A 24,336-nucleotide genomic window follows, 5' to 3' on the forward strand; every position below is an offset into this window, starting at 1 on the left:
ATGGCCCAATCTCTGAGCTTCCTGGTCAATTGAGGCATTACTCCAGCCTTGGACATTTATAGAATAAGTAATTCACTGTCGTACTCAAAGAGAAAAATATCTATAGTCCTTTGCACTAATTATACATAAACTTAAAAACAGTAAATTAGTACTACTGTAGTGCTCTAAAAATTGGGTTATCTAGTATTTATAAAAGAAAGTTTGGGGCTTTTTTATAATGTGTAGTAATAATTTTAATATACTGTCAATCTATTCGTAACCAAGGGTCGGCCCCTAGGTGCTCTCATGTAGGCAGACATGTGTGCTCCCAGCTGAGGTCAGCAAGGTGATGCTCTGCCTTCTTGTTTCCATTCTCACACTGTAAACAAGTGTGCTTTTTGCAGTCTATTTTTTGCCACATTTTTCACATTTTTGTGCTTTTTGTTGGCGATTTTGCTGTTTAAGATGGTCCCGAAGCATAGTGCTGAAATGCTGTCTCATGTTCCCAAGCACAGGAAGGCCACGATGTGCTTGGAGAAAGTACACGTGTTGGGGGGCTTTGCTGAGGCCAGGGTTGTGTGATGTTGGCCGTGAGTTCAGCGTTAATGAGTCAACAGCGTTGTTGGACAAGCTGTCATTAAACAGAAGCGCATATAAGACAGGTTTATGCTGAACACTTGGTGAAGTGTGACCACGGGTTTGTAGGAAGCTGAGCCTGTGCTTCTGCTGGGAGTGGTGGTTAACATTCACCACAGCAGTGTCCACAGTGGCTGCGTAGAGCACCATCCCGAGGAGAGAGAGCCGCTGTCTCCTGGAGGCACTGCCATGAGGTTAACCACTCATCTGACATGAATCTGAGTTTCAGTAAACTCTTTACAGAAGCCGACCTCATTTATTTCACTGTTACTAGAAAGAGACGTTAACATTTTTTCTTAAAGTGTTTATACTTGCTAATTTTGAATAACCTGCAACCTTTTTTCCTTCTATTTTAGATGGAAAACAGCAGAAAAATGGTTTCTCGATGCTTTGGAAAAAATTAAAGCAATTGGGAATGAGGTATTCTTTGTAGTATCTATAAATAGACACATAGTCCTGAGTGTTTTTACTTTGAATGAGAGAAATAGCATAGACGAACAGTCATCTTGCCTGGAAGATAATAGCCTGATATTTGTCATAATGAATGTCTGTCAGTTTTTGAATGGTCAGGCAGTCAGCTGTTGTACTACATGGCACAAATGAGTTTGTTTCTAAGGGGAGACCAGTGTCTGCTGTTTGCTTAAGAGACTCTGGTTTTGGTGTGTGGGAGTAGTCAGAGTATATTTGATGATTATTTGATGCAGGGAATATGTGATGGTTAGTGGAAACTGTTGGGAACTGTAGCAGGTAACAGAGTATGTCCTTCTCTAGAACTTAAAAGAGCCTCATCTTTGATTAATGGGTAAGTAAGTAGTGGATCCCACTTCTGCAGGAACAGGGCTAGATGTCATTCCAGTTCAGACCTGTCATTGCTCTTCCTTACCTTGTACTTAGTATGTATGTGGATCTTTCAGTGTTGGAAATGTTTAGCTAGGTTCTGTTGTATGAGAGATGTACTCCATGAATTTGTGCTCTACGTGGATGTGTATACATTGGTATTATTTTAAAATAATGACAATTTTAGATACTGTAAACTTCTGTAGGTAAGGATTTGCATTTTGCTGCCCTTCTGGTTCCTGATTCATTTTATTCATAGCTATATTTGGTTTAGTCTGTTTGATCGTCACTTTCCAGCTTCATTCTCTTCCTGTGTGGGCACACTGGCCACGGCCCACATCTTCCTTGCCTGCTAGTTCCTCTTTACTGAGACTCACACAGCTCCCTTGGGGTCCCTGTCAGGTGGCAGTCTGCCTGTCCCCATAGACCCAGCTGTGTTTATTTTGGTCTCTTCTTTGTCATATGAACTTAAAACACTGTATTTCTGTGTGTTTGCACATATATGTTTGTAAAGCAGGTTCTTCCACAGCTCACTCTTGGGTGGTCTGGATAACATGTGTTTTTGTCAATATAGGGTTGCCACTTAGCACTTTGATAATTTTCAAAGAATTGAATACCTTAGGACTTTTCTACTCAACTTAGACCAGCTGTACCAGCATCATCTGGGAGCTCATTAGAAGTGCAGAATCTCAGATTTACTGAATCAAAATTGCAGTTTTAGCAAGATCTGCAGGTGATTCCCATGCACAGAAAAGTTTGAGACATACTGTCTTAAACCACACTTGAAGTTGAGACGATCTTCCTTGATGACAAGGCACTTTGGAGTCTTACAGAAATTTAAAGTAATGGTTTTAAGTACAAAAGCACAATACTATTAAAACTGTCAAAATGCCCATTAAAGAGTTATATGAAGAGGAGGGATATGGTTTAACTTTAGTTGTAAACTGCAGTAAATGTCAGAATAGCCACAGGAGAGCAGTCATGCGTAAGAGTCGTAAAGGATTTGTTTTCATTCACGTGGGTTGTGCCTCCTGGAGCCCCACTCAGAGTGGAGAGTAGAGATTGTGCTCGGGTCTGTTTATTCAGTTCAGACTTATTTAATGCGTGTCGACTGTGTCCTGAGCTCTGAGCTAGGCGTTGGCAGGCAACAGGGAACTGGTTGGTATTACCTGCCCTCAGGTCTGTTGGGGAATGCAGATAAGTGAATTGGCTGTAATAATACAGTGCACAAAAGGGGCAGTGCTTGAGGAAATAGAGGACCCACACCGGGTAGTTCACCCAGATTCGAGGGTGGTCAGGAAGGCCTTCTGGATACAATATCTTACACCTCGGTCCTAGATGAGCAGACGTTAGCAGGCAAATATGAGGAGAAGGGTGTTTCAGGTGTAGAGAATGGTGTGTACAGATTTCGAGCTGATTCAGTATGGCTTGGATTTTGAGTTCACAGAGAATGTCAAGAAATGGGGCCGGAGAGTTAAGAGTAGATCGTTAAGGACCTTGAAGAAGATGTTAGAGTTTGCACCTTATCCTGAGGTGGTGGGACAAGAGCACAGTCAGACTTGTACGACTGGGCGCAGACAAGGCTTGTTAATGGGGTTGGAGTTGTGCCGAGGAGGCTGATAAACAAGCCTTTGTGCTTTCTGGGGTCAGGGATGACACGGGTGCTGTGGACTGAGTGTCAGGGCACTCAGAAGTATGTGAGTTTGGGGAGCTGGGATGGCAGGAGAGAGAGGAGAAGAGTTTGGCATGTGGCACATTGAATTTGAAGTGCTTGTGAGATTTCTAAGTGGAAATATTTAGTAGGCAGATGGAAAGCTCTGGGCTGGAGATACAAAATTTGAACAACTTCAGCACAGGTGGGCTCTTTAACAGAGCTGGCTGACAAAATAATAGTCCTCAGGCAGGCTTGTTGAGTAGGAAAGAAAGATGGAAAAACCAACAGACGCTCTTGCCTAGTGCTGTGCAAACACCAGGAGAGAGCCCAGCTCACACAGATGTGTGAAATGATGCGACAGGCCAAGCTGAGAGGTGACGTGTGTAAATCACAGGCTTGATGTTGCTGTGTTTTAGGTGACAGTTGACAAATGGGAACCTTTGTTGAACAACTTGGGGCACGTCTGCAGAAAACTTAAGTAAGTGAAGTAGAGCATTTCCAGAATATTCTTTGTGACTAAAAGTTTACTTAATTTTGTGTAGCCTTTTCCATATTTTTGTTTTATGAGATCCTCTACTCTAGTTTTCTTGTACTTGGCTTCTGAGCTATAACAAGCATCAAAATAATTATTTTTTTATCTCTGCTGGTACAGTTTTATTTTGGAAACTTTAGAAATTTTAGTAACTTTTCTTAGGTTATAAAAATGTTAGTGTTTAAAATTAGTTTAGAAGAATTAGGACAGTAGGATCTAATGAAAACCACATCTGTGTTCTAACTCACTGTTTTCCGCTAGATACCAGTTTTGTGCTGTGATAAACAGACAATGATTAAAAAATAAATTCTTTGGTTAAATAAGTTTGGGAAAGTCTAGGTTACTCAAAATTTAATAGGTTTTTCTATTTCAGGATTTCTTGAAGTCTTTATTGTGCATTATGAGCTGTAAATTTCCCAAACTTTATTGAGCACAAGACCTTTTTTCCACAAAAGATTTTACAGGGCAGGTATTCAAGAGAGCTTTGGGAAGTGTGTTCTGCCTTAGGGCAGGACTCTACAGCCGCCCCTGCTGGGAGAGGTCTGTCTTCCTGTGAAGGAGGCCTTGCTATTGGTAGGGCACAGACCCAGGAGTCAAGGATTAGGTTCGGTTGTAGTCTCCTGCCAAACATCGAAAGGACTACAGCTGATATCCCTGCAGGAGCCCCTCAGCCAGCTAGGTGAAAAGGCAGGAAATGCATTTCCATATGAGGGGCACAGAGTGGCCATGAGAGGCCATTCCAGACGAGGCTGTTACTCTGGTATAGGAGAGCGTTCCTGTGTTTTCAGACGACGAGAACTCCTTGTAGACGTAGGAGTTTAGTGCTTTCCCTGTGCCCACTGATTGTTTTCTCTCTTCCTGTTCTCCCCCTCCTCTCACAGAAAGTATGCCGAGGCGTTGGACTACCATCGCCAGGCACTGGTGTTGATTCCTCAGAACGCCTCCACCTATTCTGCCATAGGCTACATCCATAGTCTGATGGGCAACTTCGAAAACGCCGTGGACTATTTCCACACAGTATGTCTTTTGTTTGTACCTGACTTTAAAGCTGGTTAACATTTACCACCTCTTTTTTTTATTTTTGAAAAGATCTTTTCTGGGCAATGTTCGTTACTTTACCATTTTAAAATTCTCCAGGCGACCTTGTGTTTTATTCTTTTCTTTGCAGAAAAAAGCACGTGCATGTTGTGCAATCCTCACCGAGGTAGAAACAAGTGGGAGACTTGTCCTAAGTGTGCACTGAGCCCCGCAGTGTCCAGGATTAGCATCATGTCCAGGCAGGGGCTTCAGAAGTTCCTCTCGCACAGTGAGAACTCTTTGGGAGCTCCACTTTTTCTATTTGTGACTTACAATCACTTCCCTTAGGTCGCTTTAATAGATGAACAAAACAGCCTGTGTTCAGCACAAGGAAAGAATCTCTCCTTAATCTGTGCATCTTGTCAGCTCTAAGACACCGTTAATAAGCAGGATGACCACACAGAAAGTATGCTGCCATTTAAACTTTAACATACTTCTTTCCTATCACTTATTTTTTATGTACTCAGAAAAAGTACTCTTTTGGACGTATTAGGATATAAATTTTTATCAGGAATCACTCTAGTACCTACATGAAAAAGAAAATACAAGTGAAATAGTTAAGATATTCAGCTCTTCACATTCAGAGTTTGGTTCTTCTAAATCACTTTTGTACCAGGTGGTCAATATCCCTGTTTTCCCAAAATAGAGCCCTCGTGCCAACACCCACACCCCCTCTTGACCCAGGTTCCTCCCAGCTGAGGACATTGGCTTTGCCAATCTCGTCCTGCCAGACAGTGTCAACAGGAGGGTTTTAGGTGATGACCACAATTCATGTATCCTCTTGGAGTGTTCCTCATGCAGCTTGTGGTGCAGCGTGTGCTGTCACTGTGGCCACCAGGCCCATGCTGTCATGCAGGACACCTTGTCATGGCTGCAGCCATGTGACAGCAGTGGTAAGAAGCCACCAGCTGTGAGACAGCCCAAGTTCAGAAGTGTTAGAATTTGAAAAATTGTGGGTCTTAGAATTGATGAAATAACAGTATTTGGAGAAAGAGATACGGTATGAGAGAGAGTGTGATATTTCCAAGATAAATTTGTGAGTGATGTATTCATGACTCATTTTCAAGGGTCAGTTAGAGATTTTCAGGTGAGGTGAGGTCCTGAAGGTGCCCTGTGACACCCAGAGTGTCGAGCTCATCAGGTGTGGGCCATGCAAGTGTCTGGTTTCATGGTCTTTCAAATGTGTGATTGAATCCTATATAATTTACTGCTCTTGTGTGATGGAATTAATACAGAAGGTTCAGAGGCCTCTGTGTGGAGAGAGAGTTCTTAAGTCTTCTTGGGGGAGGGGATTCGAAACATAGACACAGAGGAGTGAGGGGCCTGCAGCTGCCTGCACACGCTCCAGCAGTCCTTACCCATGGCCATGCTCATTTGAACTGGGCCCCTCACAGCCTCCCTTACCCACCCTGGAGTCCTTGGAATATTTTGAATTGAATCCTGTGGGAATATTCTTAAACAAAGGAAAACGAAATATGTTTTTCTTGTAATAACGACATTGAATTTTTTCTGGCAGGCCCTTGGTCTTAGGCGAGATGACACGTTTTCTGTTACAATGCTTGGTCATTGCATTGAGATGTACATTGGTGATTCTGAAGCTTATATTGGTAAGATTATTATTATTGATATTATATTCCATGTTTTAGATTGCTGTATATCTCTGTTTAGGTTTCTCAGATTCTCACATAAGGTTCTAAGTTTGTCTTTCTAACCATTCTAACTACATTAATATCAAGAAACTCCATTTATTTTGTTGGAACAAAGTTATAAGAATTAATGACTCTATCCATTTAGTTTAACGTTCAGTACTTGCTAGATGCAAAATACTTTTACAGAACATGTGTGAAGAGCACTGTGATATACAAGAGTCAATCTAGTTGCATTATAGAAAAAACCTTGGAGACATTTTTCTAATATACAAATGAAAGGGCTCTGGCTTTAATATTTCATAACGCAGGGTATAGCATATGAGTCTTTACATTTCAGGAGAATAGTAAGTTGGCTTATATTCACTCTATAGTGCCATGTAATTCTTTAAAAATTTTCTTAATGATAAGTCATAGAGAAGTTTGGATGGAATTGCTGTACTTGGGGACCCATTTAAATATACACATTCTGGGGTAAAGAGGATGCAATGAGGTGAAATTTGAGATCTGGACTTTAGGGTAGGCAAAGATTTCTTTAACAGGATGTAAAACTATAAGAGGAAAAAAATGTTAAATTAGGCTTCAATAAAATTAAGCACCTCTTTTCTTCAAAAACACTACTAAGAGGGTAAAAAGGCATGTCGTAGACTGGAAGAAGTTATAAAACATAGACTTGTCAAAGAACTTGTATTTAGACTACAGAAAAATCCTACAAATCAATAAGAAAAAGTTCAATCAGAAGTAAGCAAAATACTTGAAAAGGAGCCTCACCAAGGAGGATATCCAGAAAGTCATAAAGCAAATGAAGGTGCTCGAGATCATTACTCACAGGGAGATGAGAGTAACACGCGAGAATGACTAAAGATTAAAAATACTGGCAGTACCTGGTGTTGGCGATGATACAGAGCGGCTGAAACTGTTGTGTATTATTGACTATGGGTGGAGTTATAAACAGGGAAAACCTCTTTGAAAAACTGTTGAACGCATCTACTAAAGTTAACCGGGCCTATTCTATCTATTCTGCCTAACGAACCACTCCAGCCCACAAAGATGTCTTACTCTCACAGTTGTGTGGGTTGGTTGGTGGCTCATTTGCTGGTCTCATTCACTTGTGTGGCTGCGGTCAGCAGGCGCTTGGCAGGGCTGCTGGTTTCAGAGGGCCTCGTATACAGGCGAGGACAGCTGGCACAGCTGGGTCTCTCCATGGGCCTTTTATTCCTGGCTTCTTCGGAGCATGGTGGTCTCAGGTTTCTAAAGGACAAGAACTACAGTTTTAAAACCTCTTCAAAGCTGGAAGTTGCACAAAATCACTTTTGTTACATTCTGTTCATCAAAATGAGTCATGATTAAGTGTAGAATCGGTGGCTGTGAAAGGGCATGAGTGCTGGTAGGTTGATTAGGAGGGTGTTAGGATAGCGATCTACTCCCAGGTATATGCCCAACAGAAACAAGTGCCTCGGTAAGCCAGAGTCTCACAAGATTGTTCACAGCAGCTCTGTTCATAATAGGACCTAAATGGAAATAAGCGAGTGTCCACTAGTAGGAGAATGGAGAAATAAGCTGTGGGACTCAGACAGCCTCATACAGTAGAATCCTACAGAATTAAAAGGACTAACTACTGAATCATGTTGTAACATAGGTGAATCACTAATTTTGAGAAAAAAAGAATAGATCCTGGTTAATTCCATTTATATGAAGATTAATAAGCAGAACTAATCCAGGGCGATAGAAAAATCAGATCAGTGGTTACTTCTGGCTTGAGAAAGGGAAGTATTCACTAGAAGGGGCATGAGGTGGTTTTCTAAGGGCTGGAAATGTTCTGATTTTGGTGTGGTGGTGTTTGTGTTGGTATGTACATAGGCGAGAATTCATCCAGCTGTGCACGCTTTACGGTTTGTAGATTATCGCTCAATTTTTAAAGGTAAAAAAACAAAAAAGAAACTTGAGCTCTGACATCCTAAAGACCCCGGGGTGAAATCTCGGCTCTACACTCAGTGGCCTGTGCCTCTGGGCGGGGCTGAGCCTTCATTTCTCATTTGTTCACTGCAGAGTGACACACAATTCCTACAAAGCTAAGTAAGGTCTGGAGATACGATACTGAGTAAGAAAGGCATTTTCCTGCCCTCACTAAGGTGTAGTTCTTACAGAGGAGGCTTCCGAGTGTGTTGTTCATTACGTACTATTTTTACTTTTTGGTTTTTTTATTGAGGTGTAATTGACATATTAGTTTCAGGTGTACAACATAATGATTCAATATTTATATATATTGGAAAATGGTCACCACAATATAACATCTGTCACCCTACATAATTAGAAATTTTTTCTCATGAGAAAAGTTCTCGTGATGAGAACTTTTAAGATCTACTCTCTTAGCAACCTCAAGTGTGCGATATCGTATTATTAACTATCATCACCAAGCTGTGCTGTTTTTATTTTTAGAAGGCTTGCATGTCATTATCTGTCAAAGCACCTGTCAGTGAAAGCTATCAGTTTGAACTGGGTAAAATTGCCATTTTATTTATGTCAGAACTGATTGAACCTAATACACCTATAGGAAGTCTCTTATCCATTATTCTTAAAAGTTTTGGTGGCGGAAAGTGTGTTTCCCTTCTCTGTGGTTTCTCTGTGCATGAGACCCGTGACCGTCCCAGTGTGAGATGCCAGCAGGCAGCTGTCATCCGTGGCGGCTGAGAAGTGCCCCCACGCTCCTATTGGCCTTCAGGGGCTCTGGACATAGGGTGGCTATTGAGCCCCCCGGGCTGAAATGGCCTGTGTTTCTGAAGTCTCCCCAGCAATCTCACTCAATAAGAAGGAGAAAAACAAGAGGAGGGAAACAATTGGAACATTTTCCCCTGAGCTGTGCTTGAGTTCTTAAAGTACCATTTGACGTAGATGACAGAGGCCCTGTCATGTAACGATGGAAATGATGGGTTAATGATGGAATTTCTTATTGTATTCTTCTTGTCGTATTTCTTTTAGGAGCAGACATTAAAGACAAGTTAAAATGCTATGACTTTGATGTGCATACGATGAAGACACTGAGAAACATTATTTCACCTCCCTGGGATTTCAGGGAATTTGAAGTAGAGAAACAGACTGCGGAAGAGACAGGGCTTGCACCCCTGGAAACCTCAAGGAAAACACCAGATTCCAGACCCTCCTTGGAAGAAACCTTTGAAATTGAAATGAATGAAAGTGACATGATGTTAGAGACATCTATGTCAGACCACAGTACGTGATTCCAGATGGGCCCCAGTTCCGTTTGTCGAGAGCAGGTCCGTGTTTCCTCACAGCTTTGTCATGTCTTAAGAATTTCCCATTTCTCACCCTGAATTCAGACTATACCTCAGCGTTTAGGAACAGAGACCTGCCTTAAGAGACTGGATTGCACGCCTTTGCAACAGATGTTTTCTGATCCTACAAAATAGTTATGTGTCATGGAATAAAGAAGGTAAACCATCTATTATGTCCTTTTTTTTCTTTTTCAGTAAACTTTTATTTTGGACTAATTTGAGATTTACAGAAAAGCTGCAAAGATAGTACAGAGCATGTCTGTCCACCCTCAGCCAGTTTTCCATGGCTAACGTCTTGCGTCACCCCGGGGCCTTTGGCGTGACTAAGAAACCCACCCTGGCACATCACTAGCGACTGGACTGCAGGCTCTGGTGTCAGCAGTTCTCCCGTGAGTGCCCTCTGCTGCCCTGCACCCATCCAGGGGCCACGCCACACCTAGTCATCCCATCTCCTTAGGCTCCTCTTGGCTGTGGCCATGTCTCCGATCCTTGTCTCATGACTGGGGTGGGTTGAGAAGGACTGGTCATATGTTTTGTAAAATGTCTCTCAATTTGAGCTTGTTTAATATATTTCTCGTGATTGGACTAAGGTTATGGGTTTTTGGAAAAAATACCACAGATGTGAAGTAACTTTCTCCTCACGTTGTGTCCTGGGGTATATCATGGACATCATGTCCTGGAGTTTATGCTGTGTGGGAACTCTGCTCTCTGTTCCATCTTTCTGTAAACCTGAACTGCTGTAAGAAATTAGGTGTGTATGTATACAGGTTTAGGTAGCTAGCCATTTTAAACATTTTCAAGAGTACAATTCAGTGGCATTTATTTCCAAATTTTTTTCATCACCCAAACAGAGACTTTGTACCCATTAAGCAGTAACTCCCCACTCATCCATCCCCCCCAGCCCCTGGTAACCTCTAATCTACTGTCTGTCTCTGTAAATTTGCCTATTCTAGATAATTTCATTTAAGTGGAATCATTCAATATTTGTCCTTTTTGTGTATGGTGTATTTTACTTAGCATAATATTTTCAAGGTTTATCCATGTTGTAGCTTTTATCAGAACTCCATTCCTTTTTATGGCTGAATAATACTCCATTATATGTATATATACCACATCCACCAGTGGATGCTTGGGTTGTTTGCCTTTTGCCTGTCGAGAATTATGCTGCTGTGAACATGAGTATATAAATATCTGAGTCCCTGGTTTCACTTCCTTTGGGTGTATACCTAGCAGTGGAATTACAGGGTCATTTGATAATTCTGTGTTTAACTTTTTGAAGAACCAACAGAGTTTTTCCACAGCAGCTGCACCATTTTACATTCCTACCACCAGTGCATGAGGGTTCCAGTTTCTCCACATCCTCATGAATGCTTTTTACAGTTTTTTTTGTTATAGCCATCCTAGTAGGTGGGAAGTGGTATCTCATTTTAATTTGATTTGTGTTTCCCTAATGACTAGTGATGTTGAGCAACTCATGTGCTTATTGGCCATTTGTAGATCTTCGTTGGAGAAATGCCTATTCAAATTGTTTGCCCATTTTTAAACTGGACTGTTTTATCTTTTTGTTGTTGAGTTGTAGGAGTTCTTTATGGACTCTGGATATTAAACCCTCATCAGATAGATGATTTGCACATAATTTCTCCCATTCTTTGGATTGTCTGCTCACTCTCTTGATAGTATCCTTTGATACATGAAAGTGTTAAATTTAGTTAAGTCCAATTTATCTATTTTTTCTTTTGTCAGCTGGGCTTTTGGTGTCATATTTAAGGAACGATTGCCAAACCCAAGATTGTGCAGATTTTCACTTATGTTTTCTTCTAAGATTTTTATAGTTTTAGCTCTTACATTTAGGTCTTTGATTCATTCTAAGTTAATTTTTGCAAATTTTGTAAGTTAAGGGTCCAGCATCACTCTTTTGCATGTGGATATTCAGTTTTCCCAGCACCATTTCTTGAAGAGACTGTCTTTTCCCCATGAAGGGTCTTGGCACCTGGGTCGAAGTTCAGTTGACAGTAAATATGAGGGCTTATTTCTGGGCTCTGAATTCTATTCCATTGGTCCGTATGTGTATCCTTATGCCAGTAGCACACTGTTTTGATGACTGTGGCTTGTAGTAAGTGGGGAAGTGTGAGTCTTCCAGGTTTGTTCTTTTTCAAGTTTGTTTTGGCTATTGTGGGTCCCTTGAGTTTCCATATGAATTTTAGAAGTTTTTTCCATTTCTGTAAAAGAAATGCTATTGGGATTTTGATAGGGATTTCATTGAATTTGTATATCTTTTTTTTTTTTTTTGAGGAAGATTAGCCCTGAGCTAACTGCTGCCAATCCTCCTCTTTTTGCTGAGGAAGACTGGCCCTGAGCTAACATTTGTGCCCATCTTGCTCTACTTTGTACGTGGGACACCTACCACAGCATGGTGTGCCAAGCGGAGCCATGTCCGCATCCGGGATCCAAACCAGTGAACCCTGGGCTGCCGGAGCGGAATGTGTGCACTTAACCACTGTGCCACTGGGCTGGCCCCAGAATTTGTTTATCTTAATATTAAGTTGTCTAGTCCATAAGCACAGATGTCTATTTATATGTGTCTTCTCTCATTTCTTTCAGCAATGTTTTGTAGTTTTGATTGTACAAGTCTTTCACCTCCTTGGTTAAATTTATTCCTAAATATTTTATTCCTTTGAATGCTATTGTAAATGGAATTGTTTTCTTCGTTTCCTTTTTGAGTTGTTCATTTCTTTCTCTTTTGTTTTTTTAAAAGATTGGCTCCTGACCTGACAACTGTTGCCAATCTTCGTTTTTTTTTTCCTGCTTTTTCTACCCAAGTACCCCCAGTGCATAGTTGTATATTTTAATTGTGGGTCCTTCTAGTTGTGCCATGTGGGACGCCCACAGCGTGGGCTGACGAGTGGTGCCATGTCCGTGCCCAGGACCTGAAGCAGCGAAACCCAGGGCCTCCAAAGCAGAGTGTGTGAACTTAACCACTCGGCCATGGGGCCAGACCCCGTTCATTTCTAGTGTATAAAAATACAACTGACTTTTGTGTGTTGACTTTGTATCCTGAATGTGTTCATTAGCTTTAACTCTGTGTGTGTGTATATTCTTTTGAGTTTTCTATGTAATAGCATCATGTCATCTGTGAATAGAGACAGTTGTACTTCTTTCTTTCCAATTTGCATTCCTTTTATTTCTTTTCCTTGCATACCTGCTTTGGCTAGAATCCAGTACTTTGAATGGAAGTGGCGAAAGTAGGCACCACTGTCTTGTTTGTGATCTTCGAGGGAATGCCTTGAGTCTTCCACCACTGAGTGTGAGGTTAACTGAGTTTTCATAGATAGCCTTTGTGGCTTTGGGGAAGTTCCCTTCTATGCCTAGTTTATTGAGTGTTGTTGTTGTTTTAGTCAAGAAAGGGTAGAGATTTTGTCAAATGCTTTTTTTGGAGCAATTGAGATGGTCTGGTGTAATGAGTTCTAGGGTTCCAGGGCTGTTCGAGGAAAAGACTTGACTACGAGGTGGCAGTAGCACATTTTATTTGGGGTAGCTTCATCCGAGCAGCACTTGATGGGTTGTATGAGGGGGTAGCCCCCTCCATGGACAGCAGCTTGGGGCCACCCCCAGAAGGGAAGAGGACGGGGAACTCCTGGGGGAGAGGGCGTTCTAGAGGGCCTCACGTGTCTCGGCAACGTGGCAGCTGCATGGCACAGAGTCCTGGGTGGAGAAGTTCCAAGTGCAGCAGCAGCTTGGGGTCATTTATAGCCCCTGGACTTGTCTAATTTACAAATAAGACTAGCAGGTGCTGGGTGTAGTTTTGCCAGGTATGCAAAACAGGCAGGCTCTAAATGGCTAAAGATATGTTTGCTGGGCTTTATTTAAAACAATTGCACGTGTAAATTTTGATTTCGTGCTGGTGGGCTTGAGCTAACCATCCCAGCACGCTATGAAGAAGTAAACGACGTGGGGCCCATATACAAGGGGACGTCTTTGGCTCTTTTATATAACGTCTCTCAGGATCTTTCCTTCATTCTATTAATGTGGTGTATCACATTGATTGATTTTCATTATGTTGAAATACCCTTGTGATTCTGGGATAAATCCTCCTTGGTCATGGTGTGTGATCATAGTGCTGAATTGAGTTTGCTAATATTTTGTTGAGGAGTTTACATCCATATTCATAAAAGATATTGCAATGTCTGTAGTTTTCATGTGGAGTCTTTGTCTGGCTTTGGTATTGGGTAATACTGGCCTCACAGAATGAGTTAAGTATTCCCGTCTCTTCAGTTTTTTGGAAATGTTTGAGAAGAATTGGTATTAATTCTTTCAGTGTTTGGTAGAATTAACCAGTGAAACCATCTGGTCCTGAGCCTTTCTGTGCTGGGAGGTTTTGGTTACTGATTCAATGTCCATCCTTGTTACAGCTATTTCTTCTTGAGTCAGTTTTGGTAGTTTGTGTGTTTCTAGGAATTTGTCTATTTTATCTAGGTTATTCAATTTGTTGGTGTACAGTTGTTTCTAGTTTCCTGTTGTAATCTTTTTTATTCCTGTGAAGTAATAATTTCCCCTCTTCCATTTTATGATTTTAGTAATTTGAGTCTTCTCTCTCTCTCTTTTTGTTCTTAGTCAGTCTGGCTAAAGGTTTTGTAGATCTTTTCAAAGAACCAACTTTTGATTTTGTTGGCTTTCTCTGTCGTTTTTCTCGTCTCTATTTCATTTCCACTTTAATCTTATTTCCATCCTTCTCCTGGCTCTGGGTTTAGTTTGCTGTTCTTTTTCTAGTTCCTTAAGATGCACAGTTAGGTTACTGAATTAAGATTTTTTTTAATGCAGGCATTTACAGCTATAAATTTCCCTCCAAGTACTGTTTTTGCTGCATCCCATAAATTTTATTTACTATGTTATGTTGTTGTTTTCCTCTGTCTTAAGGTATTTTCTAGTTTTCCTTATAATTTCTTTTTTGGCCCATTTGTTGTTTATGAGTCTGTTTAATTTCTACATATTTGTGAGTGTTCCAGTTTCGCTTCTATTATTGATTTCCAGTTTCATTCCGTTGTGGTCGGAAAGGGTACTTTGTGTGGTTTCAGTCTTTCTGAGTGTGTTAAGGCTTCTTATGGCCTAATTTATGGTCCATCCTGGAGAAGGTGTCCTGCTCACCTGAGAAGATTGTATATTCTGCTTTTCTTGGGTGGGGTGTTCGGTATATGTCTAAGTCTAATTGGTTTATAGTGTTGTTCAGGTCTTCTGTTTCCTTGTGATCTTCTGCCCACTTATGCTGTCTATTATTGAAAGTGGAGTCTTGAAGTCTCCAGCTGTTAATGTAGAACTGTCTGTTTTTCCCTTCAATTCTGTCCATTTTTGCTTCATATATTTTGAGACTTTCTTATTAGATGTATATATATTTATACTTGTTATAGCTTCTTGATGGATTGACCTTATCATCAGTATATATTGTCCTTTTTTTTTCTCTTGTAACAGTTTTCACTTGAAGTCTGATATCTGATATCGGTGCAGCCAGCCCAGCTCTCTCCATTTCTATTTATGTGGAATATTTTTTCCCATCTTTTTACTTTCAGTCTCTTTGTGTCTTTGTATCTAAAGCAGGTCTCTTGTAGACAGCATAGACATGAATCATATTTTTTTATCCATTCTGCTTTTTAATTGAAAAACTTAACCCATTTACATTTGAAGTAATTACTGCTAAGGAAAGACCTGCTTTTAGTTGTTTGTCTTCTGTATGTCTGGCATGTGTTTGTTCCTCAGTTCCTCTTTTACTGCCTTATTTTGTATTTAGTTGATTTTTGTGTGTGGTGTGCCATTTTGATACTCTACTTTTCTGTGTATTTTTTAGTTCTTTTCTTCACGGCTAGCTTTGAGATTACAGTTTACATCTTAGATTTATAACAGCCTAATTTGAATAATTCCAGTTTAGTTTCAGTAGCATCAAACACTGCCACACACCTTCACCCCACTCCCTTGAATATTGTTATTGTCACAGATTACATCTTCATTCACTGCTTTCCCATTAATATTGATTTGTAATTATTGTTTTATTCATTTGCCTTTTAAATCATATGGGAAAAAAAGAGGAGTTACAAACCAAAAGCACTAATACTGTCTTTACATTTGCCTGTGTACAAACTTCCTTAACTTCAACTTATTGAGAATGTCTTAATTTCTCCTTCATTCTTGAGGATAGTTTTGCCAGATATAGAATTCTTGATTGACAGTGTTTTTTTTTTTAGGATTTTAAACATGTCGTCGCACTGCCATCCATGGTTTCTGGTGAGAAATCAACTCTTCATCATATTCAGGATCCCTTGTATCTGAGAAGTCGCTTCTCGTGCTGCTTGCAAGGTTCTGTTTTTATCTTTTGACAGTTTGGCTGTAATGTATCTCGGTGTGGATCTTTGAGTTTATCCTGCTTGGAGTTTGTTGAGATTCTTGGATGTGTCATGTCTTTCATAAAATTTGGGTGGTTTTCAGCCATTATTTCTTCAGATATTTTTTTCTGCCCCTTACTCTTCTGTTGGGAGTCCTATAATGTGTGTTTGGGTATGTTTAATAGTGTCCCGCAGGTCTCAGGTCCTGTTCATTTTTCTTCATTGTCTCTGCTCCTCAGACTGGGTAGCTTCAGTTGCCGTATCTTCAGGTTCACTGATTCTTTCTTCTGGTTGTTCAGGTCTGTTGTTGAACCCCTCTAGTGAATTTTTTATTTCAGCTATTGTACTTTTCAGTTCCAGAATTTCTGTTTGGTTCCTTTTGGTAATTTCTTTCTCTTCATTGATATTTCCTATTTGTTCATCCGTCATTCTCCTGATTCCTTTAGTTCTTTGTCCATGGTTCCGTACATATATGGCAGAAAAAGAATAGCTCTCATTTCTCGAGGCCCCTGCCTGCTAATTCCAGGGAGTCTCCGGAGTCTCCGCAGGGAACCTTCATGCAGACGAGGAGTCAGCACCACTGGGGTGCATCCAGGCCCCCCTCCATGTCAGCTCATCACAGCCAATGTCAGTTTAGTGCAGCTGTGCTCTCGGAGACCAGGAGTTACGAGCTGCTCTGACTCAAATAGTGTGTTTTTGAATTTCTGTTTTTCTTTTTTCATGGCTGTTCTCTCTTCTCTGTCAGGCATCATGTGCCTGTTTTTATATCTCCCTCTCTTTAGCTGGGCTAGAAAATCAGGTGACTGAACTTAAAATAATCATTTTAAGAATAAATAAAAGCGAAGGTATTAATACTTTTCTCACATTTATGTTGCCTGCCAGACCACAATATTTCTTCATTTTGTTTCTTCATTGATCATGTGGTATGATGAATAGGTTTCTGGGAAAGCAAACTCCTGGTAAGTGAGCTATGACTGTACTGACAGAGCTTTGGGCTTTTAAGACAAAAAAGGCAAAAACTAAGACATTTAACTAAGCTGTTTCTCAGATCAGCAACAGTTTAGTACCAATGTTTAGGCTCAGAGAGTATCAAAAAAGCCTGGCCCTGAGCTAGCATCCGTACCCATCTTCCTCTACTTTATATGTGGGACGCCTACCACAGCATGGCATGCCAAGCGCTGCCATGTCCACACCCAGGATTCGAACTGATGAACTCTGGGCCACCAAAGCGGAATGTGCGCACTTAACCACTGTGCCACTGGGCCGGCCCCTCACTCACCACTTTGACCTGTGCTCGCAAGTGAAGTGTAGCCTTTCCCACAAGAAGCATCTGCTTGAGGACCACATTTGTGCTGGTGTGTTTGGTTAAGCAAAGCAAAGTTACCTGTTATATTCACTCTGACATTTGGAGATTGTTTATTACTGCTTTGTTTTAGCTATAGTTCTGTGTACATGTAAAACAAAACATTTTAACAGGCTGGAAAATGTGTAGGAAGCTAGATTTTCCTTTGTGATATACTTATTTTTTTTTCACAAAAAGTGATCAGCTATTTTACAAGTGTATTTATTCACTGTATCTTGAAATTTGTATTATAAGGTTTTATTTAAAGAATAATTTCATCAGACAAACCTGAATTCTAAAATTCTGTCATTTTTCTGAAGCCATTTCTCAGAAATCTTTTTGTAGTATTAGTAAAGAATCAGCGGGGTCTTTAAAAATTGACAGTAGTGGCTGTTATTTAGGGGGAAAAAAACATGTTTGGGGATTTTGCTGCTAGATTTATAAGAAATAAGCACCCAGCAACATGTGAATGCCTGTAGGTGCCAGACGCAGGCCTGGGCTGGGCGTACAGCATTGAATAAGATGTAGTTCCTGCTTAAGTGAAGTCACAGTTCAGGCTTGTGGTGGGTGTTCTTTGAGTGTTGAGTACAGTGTGGTAAGTGGAGGTTAAGGTTCCTGGGGGTCTCAAATGAAGCCATCTTGGCTGGGAAGGTATTTGGGCTGAGAGGGTTTCAGGAAGCTGGGCAGGACATTCTAGGCAGAGGCCATAGCGTAAGCCATGGCCTCATGTTGGAGGCAAAACACGGACACAAGAAATATCACAAGGGTTGCACATGATTGGGCCTCATGAGAAGCTGAGGACAAGAGTTCTTTTCTCCATTTGGTAATTTTGGCATTTTTTGGCTCAGTAATAAAAGAATGCCCTTGGGGCAAGAGTGCTTCAGTAAGACTGGACGTGAGGTGTGAGATTTAGAATCCTTTTTACTACCCCAATATAGAAACATCACTAAAGAGCTAAAATTAGATATTGAGATGGATGATTGTTTAATCTGAGTAATATTTAGAAATTAAAGAAGGAAAACCTGCAGATAGATTGAGGGCAGTTTTTTAAAAAGGTATTCCAAATACAGATGGTCCTTCACATACAATGGTTTGATTTATGATTTTTTTTTTTTTAAGATTGGCACTTGAGCTAACATCTGTTGCCAATCTTTTTTTTTCTTCTCCTCCTCCTCCACCCAAATCCCCCCAGTACATAGTTGTGTATTTTCGTTGTGGGTCCTTCTAGTTGTGGCATGTGGGATGCTGCCTCAACATGGCCTGACGAGCGGTGCCATGTCTGCACTCAGGATCTGAACCAGCGAAACTCTGGGCCACTGAAGCAGGGCACATGAACTTAACCACTCTGCCACAGGGCTGGCCCCACTATTTAGGATTTTTTGACTTTACAGTGGTGCAAAAGCTATAGGCATTCAGTAGAAACCATACATAAACTTTTGAATTTTGGCCTTTTCCGGGGCTAGCAATATGCAGTATGATCCTCCCCTTGTGATGCTGGGCAGCGGCATTGAGCTGTGGCTCCCATCATCCATACAATCATGAGCGTGCACAACGCATACCACCATTCTGCTTGCATTTTCAGGACAGTATTCAATTACATGAGATATTCAACACTTTATTATTAAATAGGCTCTGTGTTAGATGATTTTGCCCAACTGAAGGCTCATGTGAGTGTTCTGAGCATGTGGAAGGGAGGCCAGGCTGAGCTAGGATGTTTGGCAGGTTAAGTGTATTGTATTTTCGACTTACAGTATTTTCAGCTTACAAGGGGCTCGTTAGGATGTGACCCTCGTAAGTCGAGGAAGATCTGTATGTGCTGTGTATTTAAAGACTACTGAAACATTTACATTTTTTAAATGGGTGGTGTCCACAATTTTCACTATCAGTCCCTTTTGCCCCTACCACCCACCCTCACTACATAGCAAAAGATTTTATCTGCAACCACATTTTCCTTTTTATCACAGATAAGACCATCAGAGCTTTTGATCAGCCTAACTAGGCTTTCTGTACTGAGTTGACTTGAGACAAAAAAGGAAACTGGGTCTAGTATGTGCAACTCTATACAGGTGTGTTTCTAATGAGATTCCTTTAGACTTTATGAAATAGTGAAAATGGCTCCGGACCCCCTTTGTGGGGTTTAGAGAACTCAGTTTTGGGACTGCTCTTTGAGTCTTCCTGTCCACTTAAAATGCTACTCTTTAAGTGATTCAAGGATAAAGTGCTGAATTGAGTTAAGCCTGGATTTACTTCCAGTATCTGCCAGTGACTCCCTTGATCTTAAAGCCTCGGTTACTCCATTCTGTAACTTCTTTTCTTGTTTGTACTTGAAGTTCTTGGGAGAAAGGTGCTATGAATGAAAAATGCAGCCAACGTGAAGAAAAAGAAATACAAGGAAATATGAAAAACCGTGGCATTTAAAAGTGAAAAACTTTCATATAAATTATTCTAATAAAAAGTTACTGCCTGCATGTTTGTAAAAGATAAATACACAAATGTGATCCTGGCTTGGTTGCTGTCCCATTTAGAGGCTTAAAAAATTGAATGAAAACTATACTGGGAAACCTCAACACCCTGTTTTGTGGGTGCCATGCGTCTGAGCTACCAGTTACCCTAAACCAGCCAGTACCACCGTCCAGGCCGCAGTCAGTGCTGAGGCCTGAGCTCCTGAGCACAGCCCAAGTGAATCTTCTTTCTATGCTGGCCAATTTCCACTCGCGACTCTGGCACCTTGATTCTATTCCGTATAGTAAAGCAATGTACCTATTTGTGCTGTTTGTCAACAGCTTGATTTTTCTTAAATGTAATTGCTATTCTGATGAAACATTTAGACTTCCTTGCGACGAGGTTTTCACATGTTGATGTATATGGTGTCACTATTTGGGTTTAAAACTGACTTGGCTTGAACTAAAGCAGCCTGATTTATGGCCTATCGAACATACACTGTACATCTGCTTTAACCATTAAAGCATGCACTCTCTTAAGGACGCATACTTCCCCTCCTTTGCCCACCAGTATCAGTAATCCCCTATTTGTAAAGGCAGCGTTAGTCCCCTTCCGGACATCAGAATCACGTTGACCTGCTAATTTGCAGCTGAATACCTCCATGAAGCTTTGATGAATACGAACTCTGCGCATGTTTAATATATGTTCTTTACCCTAAAAAGGAGTAAGACTGTACTGGAGACCATGCTTCTCTGGAATGCTTTCTTGCTTTTTTGAAAATGCCTTCCTGGTTTATAATCCTCACTCTGGATCAAGTAAAACTCACCTTATATAGAATGGTTGTTGGTTATTTCGCACGGATACTTTGAAAAGAATAAATAGCTGTAATTATTTTACTAAGCACGTGTATGTAATTCCCAGGACTGTTTGCGCAAACGGCCAGCTCTCCGCGGGAAACAGGTTCAGCCCTGCAGAGCCTTACTAAAGTCCCCTGGGCTCCAGACCCTCCGAGGTCCGGCTGTGTGCACTCGGCCGGCGGCAGCGTTTCCCGGGACCGCGGACCTGGGCAGCGTGACGCGGAGCTGGTTGGAGGTGCGGGCCCGGGGCCCTGGCCGCCAGCGTCTCCCTGCCCCGTGGGGGTGGGGGACCGGGACCCGCAGCATACTCGGCCGGCGGCGGCGAGGGCGGGGGAGACGGGGGAGGGGAGGGGAGGGGCGGGCGCCGTCCGAACGGCGGCGGCCCAGTTCTCGCGAGGTTCCGTCCGGGCGAGAGGGGGGCGGCGGCGGCTCGGCAGCGGCTGCGGGATGCGCTCGGAGAAGGAGGCGGCCAGAGGCCCCGGGGCGGCTCTTGCTGCGCGGGGCCCGAGCGGGCGGGAGAAGCCGTCGGCCATGGAAGTCCAGTTCCGCCGGGAGTCACCGCCTACCACGTCCTACGGCTGTGGGGGTGGCGCAGACAAACCTCGCGAGGAGAAGAGGACGGTCCTGAGCAAGGTGGGGGCGGGGCGAGTGGAGGGGCGGGGCGAGCAAACCTCGCGAGAGGAGGGGGCCCTCAGCACGGTGAGGCGGGGTGGGGCTGGGTGGTACTGCGGACAAACCTTGCGAGAGGAGGCGGGGCCTCAGCAAGGTGAGGCGGGGCGAGGGCGGCGTGCTGTGTGCAAACCGCGCGAGAAGAGGACGTCCCTGGGCGAGGTGGGGGCGGGGCCGCGGTGGGCGTGCGCATTCAGCACCGCGGACAGAGGCCGCGCTGGGCCGGGACGCGGCGCCGCCGCAGACCAGCCTCCCCGGCCCGGGCGCTTCCCTTCGCCGCCGAGACGCTGGGCTCCGCGGCGCCAGGCGGAGCTGCCCATACGGCCGAGCACCGTGGCCGGAGGGGCGCGAGGGGCGTCGGGGGGGCCCCGCGTGTGGACCCTGCGGGCGGGCGGGCGGCCGGGCGGGCGGGGCCCCGGAGCGAGAACGTGCCCGCGTGCTCGGTGGGCTGGCGCCCCCGCGTGGGTCCCGCCGCCTGGTGTGGCCCGCGGGCCGCAGACGGAGGAGCCGTCTGGGTTTTGAGCTCCGGCGCGGACCGTGCGAGTCTGGCCGAGAGCTGCCTGCGAGTCAGGAGACGGTTGCGTGGAGGAGGGCCTTCTGCGCAGCCTTTTCTGACCGCACGAATCCCTTTCGCATTATTCAGCCCTCATTGCCCTTCCGACAGCCACGTTCTCCACGCATGTATTTCTTAACCTTTCCTAGAGTGTGTGTTTCTGCTGGACTCCTGCTTTAGATTTTCCTCTGAGCATAAACACAGGTGACCAAGCCCTGAAATAATTGAAGCTTAATACAGCAATAGTGAAACAAAGCCCAGCCAGCGTCCTTTCCCCAGGTGGTCATCCGCCGGCTTCCTCCCAGCCTCACGAAGGAGCAGCTGGAAGAACAGCTGCACCCACTGCCTGCGCACGACTACTTTGAGTTCTTTACTGCCGATCTCAGGTGAGAAGCTGTTTACCAATGTTGAAAACCTCTGAGGTGTTGTCAGCTGATGGAAAATATTATAGATAATAGAAGGCATCTTCATTTCCATCTTCTTTTCCACGTGTGCCCAGAAATCAGTGCTGACCTTTATTTCTAAGTAGGCAGATCATTGAATTCCTCTAAAATAGATTTGAAATATGCCTCTGCCAGCACTACCATAGTCCAAAAACAGACAAACTAACAACATATTACTTAAATTTTCTATTTTGGATATCAATAAACCTTCATAGAGCTTTTTAAAGTAAATTGTATTGAGATATAACAAAGAAAAATGAATAAATAGTAGACGTATAGCCTGATGAATTTTCACCAGTGAACATGCCCACATGACTAACCCCAGATAAGGAAACAGAATATCCCAGACCCCAGAAGCCCCCGTGTGCCCGATTCCATCACTAACACCCCGACCTGCCCCTGCCCAGTCGTGTCTTTTTCAGTTCCTTTTTACAGCTTGGTAATAAGGTGACTCTGACAACACTGTAACACTTCCAGATTTCCCTTTAGATGACAAAGAGAGAGCGGACCAGGTCAGACCTTCAACAGGTGACAGTTCAGCTAGAATTTAGTGATTTTCATTATGTTTTTATCAACATATTCCTTATCATTGTTATTTTTATCCTCAGTATCGTGAGTTCTCAATTATGGTAGCTATGGAAACTTTCCTTTAGAATAAATGCATTCAAGTAAAAAATGTCAGTCCATTCAAAGAAAAATATCACTAAGAAGTCAATTTAGATATAGTTTTTTAAAAAACTAACATAAAGATGGTTTTCAAATGACTAAAGTTTAGGAAAACTGGTACCGTTACACGAGGACGGGCGCTGGACTCAGGTTGGATCCCAAGCCTTTGACGTGTCCTCTCAAGTTCCTCATTTCTCCATGTTCTCATCTGTGACATGGGGTTGAAAGTTCCTGCCTGTGAAGGAAATTGGTAGCTGTCAGGTGGGGGAAGGCTTAGCTCTCTTGTACCATGTGCTCCAAGAAACACTCAAATACCTGCAAGTGTTCTCTAAGTCAGCAAACGATCTCTTACAGCACAGCATTTTCTCCTATGAACGAGTCATGATGCATGATGAGGAATGACCTTTGAATAACCTTGCCTCTGGTTTTCACCCTCTGAGGCCCGGTTATTTTAACCTGGGCTCTGGGCAGTAGAGAAGCTGACCTGAAGTGCCTCTCCCAGGGCACTGAAAAGATCTCAGCTGATGTTTTGTTTGTTCGTTTTTGGATTTTTGCTAAAGAATATCTGTATTGTTGTAATTAACTGAGAGATGATTCTTTGTCATAAAGGTTTTATCTAGTTTGTTTTATCCAGAAAAGAAAACAAAAGGCAAAATGAAAGAAGTCTTGTATTTTTTACTAACCGTTTTGCTGTTATCTCTTATTTCAGTCTTTTTCCTCATCTCTACTCAAGAGCATACATTAATTTTAGAAATCCTGAGGACATCCTTCTTTTTAGAGATCGTTTTGATGGATATATCTTCATTGACAGTAAAGGTTGGGTCATTGGCTTTTTAAACTCCTTCTTACAATCGCCAAGTTCGTTAATTAAATTTTAGTGGAATGTTTGTGAGTTTTAATTAAGAGAGTTTCAGATACTAATCTAAAATAAGACATAGGTTTTCATTATAATATTGCTGTGATTGTGTGCTTATGTTAAAAATTAAAATTATATATACATCAAAGAATTTCAGCAAATCTGTGTAATAGTGACAACCTATTTTTGTATTATCATCAGAGAACGAAGTTTTTCATATAAATGAGTTTTCTGGATAAGTGAACTGTATTTTTTTATGTCTCCCAACTAAATTATTTTACCCGTGTTTGATGGAAGTTTTCTCAAATATATTATTCACTTACATCTGTGTCTTTCTTACAGAGTACTTTTCATAATTATACCATTTCTGGATGATGTCATGTAGGGAGGGGGTTGTAATAATGAACGTTGGTTTTGACCTTGTTGAATGGCACTGCCAGCTGAGGCAGTGACATTTACCTTGACTCTAAATGGTTCCAATTCTTG

General features: G+C 42.3%; 2 protein-coding genes across 9 annotated transcripts in view; both read left to right on the forward strand.

Annotated features, from left to right (window-relative positions):
• The window catches only part of CDC16 (cell division cycle 16), a 29,508-nt gene extending 19,686 nt beyond the window's left edge, over nucleotides 1–9,822 (forward strand). For all 3 annotated transcript variants that reach the window (XM_014867928.3, XM_044779632.2, XM_044779631.2), the window contains 5 exons: nucleotides 972–1,035; nucleotides 3,523–3,584; nucleotides 4,520–4,655; nucleotides 6,232–6,322; nucleotides 9,341–9,822. In XM_014867928.3, the coding sequence (XP_014723414.1) occupies nucleotides 972–1,035; nucleotides 3,523–3,584; nucleotides 4,520–4,655; nucleotides 6,232–6,322; nucleotides 9,341–9,600 (613 nt within the window). In that variant the 3' untranslated portion in view covers nucleotides 9,601–9,822. The remainder of the gene's footprint in view (nucleotides 1–971; nucleotides 1,036–3,522; nucleotides 3,585–4,519; nucleotides 4,656–6,231; nucleotides 6,323–9,340) is intronic.
• A 4,728-nt stretch (nucleotides 9,823–14,550) lies between these two features.
• UPF3A (UPF3A regulator of nonsense mediated mRNA decay) overlaps nucleotides 14,551–24,336 on the forward strand; it is a 30,382-nt gene continuing 20,596 nt past the window's right edge. For 2 of the 6 annotated variants that reach the window (XR_011506680.1, XR_011506679.1), the window contains exons 1-3: nucleotides 14,551–21,296; nucleotides 22,165–22,271; nucleotides 23,704–23,810. Coding sequence is in view for 1 of the 6 variants with exons in the window: in XM_044779637.2 (XP_044635572.1) it covers nucleotides 21,111–21,296; nucleotides 22,165–22,271; nucleotides 23,704–23,810 (400 nt within the window). In the remaining 5 variants the exon portion in view is untranslated. Of the gene's footprint in view, nucleotides 21,297–22,034; nucleotides 22,272–23,703; nucleotides 23,811–24,336 lie in introns of all 6 variants that reach the window. The other 4 variants (XR_011506678.1, XM_044779637.2, XM_070520220.1 and 1 more) reach the window with 4 other exon arrangements.

The sequence above is a fragment of the Equus asinus genome, chromosome 11, assembly GCF_041296235.1.
Source record: "Equus asinus isolate D_3611 breed Donkey chromosome 11, EquAss-T2T_v2, whole genome shotgun sequence".
Taxonomy (NCBI): Eukaryota; Metazoa; Chordata; class Mammalia; order Perissodactyla; family Equidae; genus Equus; species Equus asinus.